Source organism: Nasonia vitripennis, chromosome 4, assembly GCF_009193385.2.
Source record: "Nasonia vitripennis strain AsymCx chromosome 4, Nvit_psr_1.1, whole genome shotgun sequence".
NCBI classification, from domain to species: Eukaryota; Metazoa; Arthropoda; class Insecta; order Hymenoptera; family Pteromalidae; genus Nasonia; species Nasonia vitripennis.
The window spans coordinates 32,724,208-32,736,403 of record NC_045760.1 but is presented as its reverse complement, the minus strand read 5'-3'; the positions used below and the strand labels follow the sequence as shown (position 1 = coordinate 32,736,403).

The 12,196-nt window shown below is 46.8% G+C and overlaps 2 protein-coding genes across 4 annotated transcripts; both read left to right on the top strand.

Moving 5' to 3' along the window:
• Positions 1–355: 355 nt before the first annotated feature.
• On the top strand, positions 356–4,064 carry LOC100113578 (E3 ubiquitin-protein ligase ZNRF4-like). Of its 3 annotated transcripts, none has more exons than XM_008216373.4 (4): positions 356–676; positions 1,304–1,558; positions 2,259–2,397; positions 2,484–4,064. In XM_008216373.4, the coding sequence occupies exons 2-4, from the start codon at positions 1,389–1,391 to the stop codon at positions 2,541–2,543; spliced, it is 369 nt and encodes a 122-aa protein (XP_008214595.1). In that variant the 5' UTR covers positions 356–676; positions 1,304–1,388; the 3' UTR covers positions 2,544–4,064. The 3 variants fall into 3 exon arrangements, with proteins under 3 accessions (XP_008214595.1, XP_032454745.1, XP_008214596.1); XM_008216374.4 differs by lacking the exon at positions 356–676 and adding an exon at positions 686–896; XM_032598854.1 differs by having other exon boundaries at positions 365–1,558.
• Positions 4,065–4,190: 126 nt separating this feature from the next.
• LOC100116227 lies at positions 4,191–12,185 on the top strand. The gene is made up of 5 exons (XM_016989747.2): positions 4,191–7,031; positions 7,885–8,019; positions 9,472–9,672; positions 9,988–10,346; positions 10,926–12,185. Exons 1-5 carry the CDS (start codon positions 6,929–6,931, stop codon positions 11,394–11,396), a joined length of 1,269 nt encoding a protein of 422 aa, XP_016845236.2. The 5' UTR covers positions 4,191–6,928; the 3' UTR covers positions 11,397–12,185.
• Positions 12,186–12,196: the final 11 nt, after the last annotated feature.

Genomic DNA, 12,196 nt, shown 5'->3' with positions numbered 1-12,196 from the left:
GGTAACATAAAGGACTGACTTATCAGTGTGATGGTTATTAGTTGCTATACTTATAAATATTGTAGAAAGATCAGTAATTTTATGATCCAATTGTTTAAAATAAATATCATCGATTTTCTGACGAATAAATTAGTTTGCAATTAATGAATTTTCCTTGAAAATTTCGCAAACTGAATACACAGATGTTTACAATTAAATACCTACGCTTAAAATCTCATTAAAAAATTGTTTTTCCAAATCTTTTTTGAAAAATCTCAAAATATGCCGCTGACATCTCGTCCCACAACCGTCACAGCACCTCGTATCTGGACGGTCAGATAATGTCGCATACATCGGAGACGCGCGCGCGCTGCGTTGCCTATTACAGCTGCAGCCAGCCGATATCGCGCGTCGGCGCAGCTGTTGTTTGTGTTTCCGCTCGAGTCCGCTCCTCGCACCGCAATAGTCTCGTCGCGTTCCCTCTGTGTGTACAGCCAAGAATCTCCGTTGTTAATTCCGCAATGGCATCAGAGAGGCTCCGGGAGGACGCGATCGTGATAGTGCCCTAAACGAGACATACCTCGGGGACTCCCCCGGAGCTACCGACGCCGACAGCCCGAGACATAATAGCGGTGCACTTGGCAAGGCCGAAGCAGAGCCAGAGTCGACTCTTCTGAATGCACGCCGATGCACTCTTGTGAGTAAATCATAATAATACTGCTGTTGCTGCTGCTGCTGCTGCTGCTGCACTTTTTGCGACGGTCGCCTCTTGTAGTGTGTATCGCAGTGATATCGTAGATGCGTAGTTTGAAAGGTTTTGGAATTCGGTGATCGTGTTATTGGTGTGTGTGCCGTGTGTGAATACTGCGAAGACAGGTGTGAGATTGCGAGACGATGTAAAATTCAGTGGGGACGGTGTAAGTAACGCGGTATAGATTTTACGCGACGGTCGCGTGAGGGTTCATTGTTGGTAAACGAGACTTGTTGAGATGGATGGAGGCTTCTCGCCGAGTGGCGTGTTGTGAAAATGAAATTTGTCTTTAAAAAAATTAGTGAAAATATTAAAAATAAAAATTCGACGTAGTTTTTTGACAAATGTAGAGTCGTCTATAAGTGGTTAAGTGTGTTTATTGTTGTGAGCAAACTTTCTAAATCCACGAGCGAACTGTTGCTGAGGTCTTCTTTTTTCCAACTACCCTAAGCAGTATCTTATTATAATGATACTAGGCAGTCAATTTAAAAATTAAAAGAATCGTAAACTCTAACGAATACAGCACCGACAAAAACAAAAAAAAAAAACGACACCGTTCAATACACTTTGCAGATTCAACAAGTCTCGGATAAACACAGACAGGAATAAGGCAGCAAAATAAGCAGCGCACCTACACAGCAGCGAGATCGTCTCCAAAATGACACATCCAGGACTGGCCGTGATGCTGGTGGTAGGAGTAGGTTTGGGAGCAGTGCTCTACTACTTTTTTGCGAGCACATCGGAGCAGATGCCCAACAGAAGGCGAGAAAGCGGTCGATCCCAGGGTCCGAATAACCGGACCTGTTGGTCGTCCTCACCTCCCAGCGAGTAAGACTGATTCATTTTATTATGATGACAATTGACATCTAAGTTTTTTTAGCACGATGGATATTCATTAAAACGTCATATTATAAAAAATTTGTCGGGGTTCATAATCTCCAACTCATAATTGTAAGTTCATTGAATAATAAAGTAGAAAAGTGTGCTTCATGTTATGAACTCACTAAGATGAACCTCCAATTTTTCGTCTTGCAACTAAATGGTCTAAAAATACGCCGGGCCTTGAACGTTTGTTATAGACACGCTCAGCGTATACCGTGATTATAGAACGCGCCACTATTTATATCTATTGTTCGAAAAATATACTTAAGAGTGCAAGAACAACGATCGAGTAAGAATCGAGTGTTCGGTATATAGTGAGTATGTATTCATCGGTAAAATTCACGCCGAAAATTCGAATTATTCGTGTGAAGTGACGTGTGCCAGAAGTATTCTTGAATCTGATGATCTTTAAAACGATCTGAAGCTGCGTTGTTGTAATTTTCAAGCGCAATAACGACGAGGATAATCAATCACACATTTACAGACATAACAAGTATACTAAAAGCTTTTCTTCCGCATGAGAGTACAGTACGATTGCGATAGCTAAGTTTAATCTTTATCGAGAGCTCATTTTTTGCATATACTGTCACTGCTGCCATTGAAAGATACTCAGTTATCGTTTCAACAATAATTCCTCAATTTTCAGTCCACGCAATAGAAGGCAGGACCAAAAATGTACCATTTGCATCGACGAGGCGAATAAGGAGAACGGAGTCAGGATAGTTCCATGCATGCACATCTTCCACAAACAATGCATAGAAGAATGGAGGAAAAATGGGGCAGGCGTAAGTACATGAATTTTTGAAACTTTAGGTGCTGATGATTCCAGGCCATCCCTAAAATGCGTTAATTATTTTTCTTTTTCTTTCAGGACGCTCGCCAAAGCTGTCCAATCTGCCGAGATAAAATTATGGGATTGGAGGAGTTATGATAGACCATTGTCGTGCACTCGCGACAAGGGGAGACAGCTAATTTTCTATTATACCTTAATCTTAATTATAACTAATTTTTTTTATTCGCTTGAAAGTTGCATTAGCGGGTTACTTTCAAGATCGCTGCCATGATTTGAGCGACATTCATATTGTTTTGTATGAAGTTTACTGTCACTCGTCGGCATTCAACAGAACTTCTCACACGCACGCGCGCGCGTACAATCTTGAAATTTTTCAACTTTCCGTCACCCAGATAAAAAGTACGTTTGTTTAAATGGAACATACATATTACCATATTTATTATTGGCCATTATAGGCAACGGATTTATACATTATCTTCACATTTAGTTCTAGACAATATTTTACAAAATTCCGAAACATATAAATTATATAACAGAACAAAGAACTACGCACACGATCTTATTATACATGCGTGTGTGTGTATATATATATATATATATATATGTACATATACACACACACACACACACAAGATTTGTGATTGTTGAACTAACTGTTCAAGACTTCTATATATAGTAGCCTTTTTATTTCATTTCACAAAATAGGGGTAAAGAAGATGAGTCATTCTTTTCACCGGACTGCTCAATTTTAATATGTATACGTTGTAGCGGTTGTGGTTAAGGTGCGTTATAACAATATAAACGGAAAAAAATTAATGTTTAGCCTACTGTGAACGTCAACCGAGATGTCGTTAAGTTGAGACTGTCGAAACAGGAATTACCCATTACGATTTATTAGATTTTTCGATATATAAGATAATATATATATATATATAAAAAAATTGCTTTCGACATTGGGTATCCAATTGTTGCAAGATGACGCGAGCTAAAACGTGAGAAATAAATTGTAGTTGTATAGAGAATATTTTCTTAGTGAAGCAATAATTGCGTTCGTTGACTTTGTTTATTTCCTATCGTTCGTGTATGTCCATAGTTGACGATAGAGCGTAGTCACGAGGAAATTGCTGTTTATTAACTTATTTATAATGCGTTGCGGGACTATATACATAATTGTCCTTTGTACTTGTCACCCGAACGACCTTATAGATTTTGTATTGGTAAAATTGAAAAGGAGGTTACGAAAATGAGGCTGGCTAATATGTGATGCTTTTTAGGCTTTTAGCGTGTAATGTAAGCTTACAACGAAGTACGCGTTATTTTGGTTTCCTTTTTCGAAAAATAGTAATCGACTTTTTCGTATATCATTACGTATTGACGCAATAATTAATGTACAAAAAAGTTATGAATTTCCGTAAAGCTATCTCTTTAAACTTGAAACTGCCTTGTTTGCCGAATTTTCTATCGTCCCATTATTTACGTTCGTTGACGTTTCGTTAATTGCGATCATAGGAGCGTGCACCAATTATTTGAATATATTCTATTTGAATAAGGCAATTGGTTTATTCGATCATACTTATTAGTGAATCTGCGTTCGAAGTAGATCATATTTATAAACGAAATTTGTTTTTTGAAGAATAAACTTTTTTATAACAAACACCACATCTCGATTTTGATTCCCAGCTGTCTTCAGTGAAACTCTGACCAAAATCATGGATTTTTATATTCTTCTCCACACGCCTGAATTGTCCGACGAGCCTCACTTCCCGGCGCTCAAAAACGTTATCAAAGAAAGAACAAAATGGACCCCGGGCTAAATTAAATTATTTTATTTTTTATAAACCAGATAATAATAAACAACCATACAGGCTTTCCAGCTTCCCCTCCGCCTTTCCGCTCTTCCCATATCCTCGAGATTCATATTAGCCAAAGGTCGTGATGATATGTAACTTTCACGTCAGCACGAGCGTTATATACGTTTGAACGTCGGGTCAATGTGAATCGCGAGAGCGGGTTTCACTTTCGCCCGTGTACGCTCGCATATAAGGGACCATTACGAAGCCGCTCGGCCGAGAAATGCCGGCTGCCCTCTGCCATTGTCGAAAGACCGTACGTGTCTGGCCTTTTTCTTCCAGTCGCGAGAAAATTTTGATTGCGCGCTGTAATTTTGCTTTCGATCTGTGGCGCTAATTTTGTGGCTATTATAGAACAAATTTTAATGCGAGAATACGAAGAAAGACGTGGTTGTAAAAACGCACAAATCAAGTGATTGCCCGCACTTGAAGAATAAAAGCGCATCTCACGACCGCATTGACTTATCGTTGCACAACACGTACGCGCAGCAAAGTACCTCCTCGTTTGAGAGCGGTTAGAATCTCGGCGGCAGAGTAGCTGGCGCAGAACGACTTCCTAAATTCCGCGGCGCCGCGCGCGAACTCGTGTTTCCTCTCCGAGATGCCTCGATGCCGGAAACCGTGCAACAACGAGAAAATGACGAACGTCTCTGTAATTCTCCGGTACGATAAAAGGAGCACGTTGAGATTTTCTTTGTCATTTTCTGCAATAAGGGGAGTCTCGGCTGCTGGACAGAAATGTATCTGGCCCGTTCGCTGAGATCCGTCATCACAAATCTCCTCCGTTGCGAGAAAGTGTTTGCGAGTGAGTAACGAGGGAAATTCGTTCGCGCAATTAAAGTGATACACCGAGGCGACTTATGGAGATTCTTACTCGTCACCTCCTTCAAAAGTGTCATAGCACTGACGCAAATATCTCTCATCTCCGCGGCGGAGACGAAAAATTTCTCCAATCTCGCAGAGCCGGAAATCCAGGCTGCGCAGCGATCGCACGTACGCTCGCGCGACAAAATCAGCGCCATCAGTCCCTACTAGCAGACGAGAATCGCTCGAGCCTAGCAGACGAAATTCCCAGCAGACTACACGGCTTTTCCTCGCTTCGGAGCTCGGCAGCGTGCTCGCTAATGACAATTACGTGCACGCTCTCCATGTAATTGCGGCCCCGCGTAAACCCTATAGCCATACGGGCACTTTCCATTTCGCTCGCCTGGATCATCCGCTTCCGGATTCGCGCGAGAGAGAGAGAGAGAGAGACAGGCAGGCTATAGCTGTGTGGAAAAAGGAGTCGAATCGTGACTGCGCGCTGACTGTTTTCCTTTATGCAATCGGCCCAATTAAACGCGTGTACGCATTTTGAGATGGTTATCGCGGAGGACTATAGCTCGCCGCTGCCGCTGGAGAGAAAATTTCTGGATTTTCTACGGGGCCATTGCCGGTCGAGATCGCGAAGAAATTCGCCGAGGGTGAAAGGATGAATTCCTCGGAGAGGAAGCGGGTTTTTGCAGCTCCGAAAAATAACTTTGACAAACTCTGAGTAAATTTCTCGAGGTACAATTTTCATCACAGCGGTAGCTTCTTCTGATACGCACGATCGCCCGAGAGGAGAGATTAAATTTCAATCAAAATCTAATTACGAATGAAGCGCCGTGATACACATAACTAACGCATCATTTCGCAAGCTCAATATACTGATACACTTAAGGTGGCCGCGAGGTCGCGTGATCTATACCTAATTTGAAAAGGCAGAATTCGTGCGCTCGTTGTGTTTACCAAGCCGTGTTTGCTCTTCTAGAAAGGACGAAAATGGGCCGGGCATTGTGAGCGCGTGAGTCGCACCGCCGAATCGGGGCGCAATTTCATTAGGAAAGAGTAACGTTTCACTATTTAGCAATCGAATTTCTCCGTGCGCCCGAACTAGAAGTTTGGGCAAGCGACTCGATGTGTATACTCACACGAAATAAAACGATCGGAGGAAGATATTCCTGCGAGCAACGAAATTCGAGTTGCATGTGGCCCGCCGACCAGAACCGAGAGCACTTTCTTGCTCTCCGATCATACACACAGCCGCAGAGACACGTAAGACCGCGCGACACTCGTATATGCTCGCGCGCACACGCACACACACACGTACGTGCATGGAGAGCCGCTGGAGAAGTGAGTGCAAAAGCGCGCGCGCGCGCGCGGAAGCGGGAGATTCGCGGCAGTGGTAGGAAAACTGGGCCCTGCGAGCGGACGGCGGGACTCACGAGGGGCCAGTTCGCCTCGGTACACTCGCACGCGACGAGCTCCGGCCTTTCGCGCCTCGCCTCCTCGGCTCCTCGGGCCTTTTGTTTACTTCCGCGACGCGTGCGCCCGTTTTCTTCGAAAATGACTGTGCAGTGCTGAGTTGCTCGTATTTTATTCGATATCGAAATTGCGCAACAGGAAGTATCATGCCTGAATCACGTTCGCCGCGTCGTTGTATGTAAAATCCAGCCGCACGCGGGCGCTCAATAGACTCGAGAAAATTTCACGCAATCCCCGCCTCGTTTATGCAATACGAAAAGCATTGAACCGACAGCAACGAGCAGCCGAGAGGATGAAGGATTCCGGGTAAGAGCCGAGTGCGAACGAGTGCAGGCAGTTGTGGGCCAGATCCAGCGTCCAAGATGCTTCAAAAGAAGTCGCCAGAGGATGCGTCGCTGGTCGTTGATGATGATGGTGGCGATGATGATGTTCCTACTGCTGGCTACGTTCGCGCGGCGAAGCAGTGCGACTTCCGCCGAGGACTCGCGAGGTCAGTGAATCCATTATTTTTATCCCGCACACACGCCTGCTGCTACAATCGAGACTCAGCATGTTTGCCGAGCGTCGCTGGCCGACTGCAGCCGGTGCAACTACTTGTGCAAAATAACGAACGACTCGGTCCTCTCCGATTGCGAAAACCCCGTTTCCCGAAGCCACTTGATCAATTATGCAAGACGCGTTCCGCTGTCTCGCCGAGCGAATTTCAAGTTCACTGCTAACTCGTCTGGACGGAGAGAGAGAGAGAGAGAGAGAGAGAGAAAAAGTGTAACAATGCGGTGCCTAAGGCCGGTGTTGAGAGTTGCTGCGTGCGGCGGCGAGTTAACGGTGAAGCATTTTTATTCGGCAATCGGAGAGCCGCGCGCGTCTCAGGCATTTAGCGACAGTGTTCTAATAACGTGTCCGCGTGTCCTCGTTTTCGGGAGAAAAACACGGGCACGTGCCGATTTTTCGTCGAGATACGGCGCCTGCTTTATTGTTGCGCCGGCTCCAACTTGGTCACGCGATCTGCCGGCGGAGATGCGCGAATCCGATTGACCCATTAACGAGAATCTTTTTAGAAAGAAGGTTGACTGACCTTTTTTAACGGTTCACAGCAAAGAGGGAAAGTGAAGTTACTTTTCAGTCGGAAGCAACGGTTCTATTGATTTTAGCCATTAGATGCGCATGTATAGCTGACGCCGAAGCTAGCTCGATTCTATTATCGGTTTTCTGTGTGCCTAGTGCATGTGGTCGGATCACACCTTGGCAGATTTACGTTTCGGGAGGCTCACTCCAATAGCCGCGAGCGAGTCGTTCTCCGAATAATTACGCTAATCGAAGTGTCTTGTTTGTTTTCCTTTCAGTTCGAGGCCTCATACGCGACTGGGCTCCACTGGTCTGGCTTGCACCAGGCGAACGCTTTCTTCCGCTCGGGGTACCTGACTTTTTGGAGAACATGCAGGCCGACGACAATTACCTCCGCACACGCCTCAGCCTACGTGAGTTCCTTTCGGCGTCACCATTTGCGTAAGCACACTCCGATTCGAAGCTGCGGAGGAAAAACGCGAGTTTTAATTGTAGCACGAGATATACCCGTTTACTGCCGTAATTCGTAAATTTTAATTTGCGCGCGATTGAGGTTTCCAGGTTAGTTAGTCAATAACCCGATTAAATTATTCAGTCCCGACTGCGGACTTTTGGACTAGCTGATTCTTTCACTCTCGAGCCCCGGCCTGAACTTTTGCGCATTTATCACGACTCCACAAACAAGTCCCGGTACAAAAACACCAAAGCTTTTAGCGACGTCTCGCGATTTACTCAGCTGCTGCGAGAAACACCAGAAAAATTCAGCAGAAACAGTGGCTCGACGACAGTTTCCACATCGTCCTAATGTATTAGCTTTTGAGAGCCAGGTATAACGCGCTATAAACTTCGCGAGATATGTAGTTCGCTCGGAACTAGTTTGCTCGCCGCCTTCACTTCACGGCGTCTTTCTTTTTCGAAAAAATCAACTTGGAAGTCTCGCGCTGCATACGTTGAGTCGCCACGCGACCATTATCATTATATCTCGCGCTGCGAGCGGCGCCGTGTTGGATTTTCACTTTTTGAAAAAAAGTGAAAATCCAACACGCGATTCTCCGCTCGAAACCGGACCGCACTCCGAGCTTTCCTCCATCACGGTTTCTCGAATTTCGACCCTTTTACGCGCCGCTATTGTCGCAATCTCGCAGTGAAGAGCACAGCGATCGATCGAGTCGCGCTAATTGAGAACTCATCCTCGTCTCTTCTCTTTCGCACCAATCGCCGATCGCGTCTCTCACCCTCCAGGCACGCGCGCGACTGCCGTCTCTTGAGCGAGAAATTACCGCAGAGGTGGAAGCGGCCGCGATTGATATTAACGAACGAGAGGAAACACGTGTGTTCCACTTTGATCGGCTCGCGCGGGGAAACGAGTGTTGGGTATACATGTAGTGGCACGGACGATTCGCCGAGAGAGTGTGACCTTTTTATAGAGGATCGATGGGGGCTGGCCGTTTTGTCGTCGTCGTCGTCGGACGGGGTCAGAGGTCAGGGAAACCTCCTAATTGTTGCGTGAAAAGTGAGAGAGAAATGCGTCGATTTTATCGCAGACCGCTCGAAAATCCACTGACATCCTTCTCTCCCGCTGATCGATGAGCGTCCCGCGCGGAAGAGTTATTACAAATTGTCGCAGCGCAGCAGCCCTCTAATGACGCAAAAGCAAGGAAAGCAGCCCGCGCGAGAGAAGCTTTCGAAAGAATTCTGCGAAAGGAAGCGGACATTCCGAGTGAGGCCGGAATAACATTCGGCGCGTCCTTTCTCCCGCGAGACCCTAACGAGCCGAGAAGGAGCCCATCGCGGCGCAAAAGTAAAACGCGATCAGGAAAGCGGATGTGTGTGTGTGTGTACATCGAGTCTCTTTCTCTCATCAGAGTCGCTGCTTCAGAACCGATCGTCCTTCTTGCACGGGAGGAAGCCAGCTGGCAGCGTTCCGATTTACGCTCTGGTCAAGAACTGCCTGCCCAAGGCGAGTCCGATACCGTTGCCGCTGGACGAGGCGAGGCCTGGACTAGCCGGGAATCTGCTCGTCGACGACTTTGCCGTCAACCCGATCGAAACCAACAACGTCCCGGGTAAGAGGTCGACTATGCATTTCGCTTATAAAAATCCTACTTTCATCCCCTTATACGGGAGAGATAATGACGAATGCACAGGTTGGGCTTATCCTGCGCAAATTCATTCCATCGGCTCGCTGGAATACGCGGGATTTCCGCAGAAATAATGACTATGACCGCGGCGGTACACTATAAATGCCATTGCATTAATGGCGTCCGATCGCGCCGCGCCTAAAATCAAAAGTAGATGCTTTAACGAGTGAGCCGAACTACCTCTATATTAGAAATTACTACCGCGAGAGCCCGTTCGCTGATTCGGGACACCTTTCGCAGGCAACCTGGACGCCTCGGACTTCTCCCTGGAGATGCTCCAGTCGGGCAAACTGGAGGCCAAGCGGTTCTCCCGGAGTCGCCCGGTGCCCGACGTCCTCGTGCCGAAGCCTCGATCCGCGAAGCTCTACAAGCTGAAGCCGCTGCTCCGAGCGAAGAAGCACCAGCATCAGCCGCCTCTGCACTTCCACGTGACCTACTGGATGTTCTACCCGTTCAGCGAGGGCAAAGCCGTTTGCGTGCTGGATCTGGGCTTTCTCGGCAGCTGGCCCATTCCAAATTTCGGCGGAGTCTGCCTCGGAAAGCTGAAGGAGTACGGCAGTCACGTCGGCGACTGGGAACACGTCAGCTTGTACTTCAAGGTGAGTTTCAAATTTTCGGAGAGTCGATGTAGCCGAGTGTTTATAGCTCTATCGAGGCAACCATGCAAGGGTGTGTCGGATAAATACTAAAGTAGAAGAGAAACTAATATGGGGAAAGGCGAACGGATCGCTTCCGCAATATAATCTCCACACACAAGCGCTCGAAATTCAGCATCGATCCATCCACCCGCACATCTCTTCGCAACATCGTCCTCGCACTGCCACTCGCAATTTTCGATAAAAGCCGCGTATCCGCTCCCCGGCGTCGCGACGTCGAGTATGTGTTCGCGGGCTCGACTCGTTTCATATTTTACAGAGGAAGAGCCGACTACGCGAGCGTATATTTTAGTCTCGAGTGCTCGTCTTCGCTCCTCGGCGGCGCGCTCGCTTTTTTCTTTCCCGAAGCTTCTTGTCGTTCTCGAGACTCGAGACTCGCTACTTTTTTAATGCGGCTGTAGGGAATTGCTTCGAGGGCGACGTCGCGCTGTTTTTTCATTGTGGGCTGCGGCGACGTTTGTCTTTGTTGGCAAGGATGGATCGAGGAACGGGCTTAGAGTTTAATTCAAACGATTCTTCCAGGGCAAGGACTACCCCCTGGCGATGTACGTCTCGGCCCACGACGCCGGGGCGTTCTACCGGTACGAGCCGCGCAGCGGCACGTTCCTCTACGAGTCTCAGGAGACGCGCAAGGGCATCTTCCAGAAGCCGATCTTCCCCGAGCGGGTATTCACGTCCGACGGCTCGCACCCTGTCCTCTTCAGCGCCCGAGGTTCCCACGGACTCTGGACGGCGCCCGGCAAGCACAACTTCGTACGCCTGCCGAGGCTTTACGACGAGAGTGGCTTCGGCACCCCTTGGCCCACTTGGAGGAAGGTCGAGCTGCTGTCGGCCCAGGAGAAGAACGTCATGCCCGGCTGGATGACGTTCACCGGCAAGTGGGGCAATCCCAAGAGCAACTGCCATCCTCTGGCCAAGCTGGGCTTCAACATCTGCGAGTTCGTCGACGGGCCTACGGGCATCCCCATGAAGAAGATGAACTTTCGCTGTTGAATGCGCAGCTTGTGATACTTACTCTCGGCGAAGAATCGACAGCGCGTCGCGATTGTTTCTTTTCGATACGGATTAGGCTTTTAGCAAGATCTATGTGGGACGAGCCGCGAGTCGAGTAACCAGTGGTGACATACTCCAAGCGCATTTGGCTAATATCAATAGTATATAGGCGACATCGAAATTACTTAATGCTCCTATACCGGTAAATCATGTCGATGCATGTCGCGAAGTTGGCGGTGCATCCGACTGTATATGCTCCGAGATACGAGACTTACCACACGAAGAGGATATTAGCTTTCCGAGGAGAGTCGAGCTGTTTCTTAAACCTTTGCCATGTTGCATTTATCTCGATACATTTGCGCTTATTTTAGTGATTCCTGAATTTTAGACGGACACGTACTTGCCCGAGGTAGACAAAGTTCAACAAATTCTTCTGCGTGTGCTTTCTTAGAGTTTAATGACGGCCTGTTTTCGCTCTGTATACGTTGTAGTAGTGTATGAAAATAGTGTATACGGCATCATTGGAAAATCAATACTTCACCCTTGAAATTGCCAATATAATTGGTCACGATGTATAAACATTTAGGTTAACTTTCTTTAACTTATTCGAAATCAAAATGTAAGTAGTAATTTAGAGATAGGTCTGTTGATGATTATCTACATTTCTAAGACTTAGATGATACGTTGATGTAGGTACAAAAAGAAAAGACTGAAGAAAAAAACTTAAAAAATGATGTTGAAATGACTGTACAATTCTATGAAATAAAGAATCGAAGGTTGAGAAAAAGACATCCTAGTAG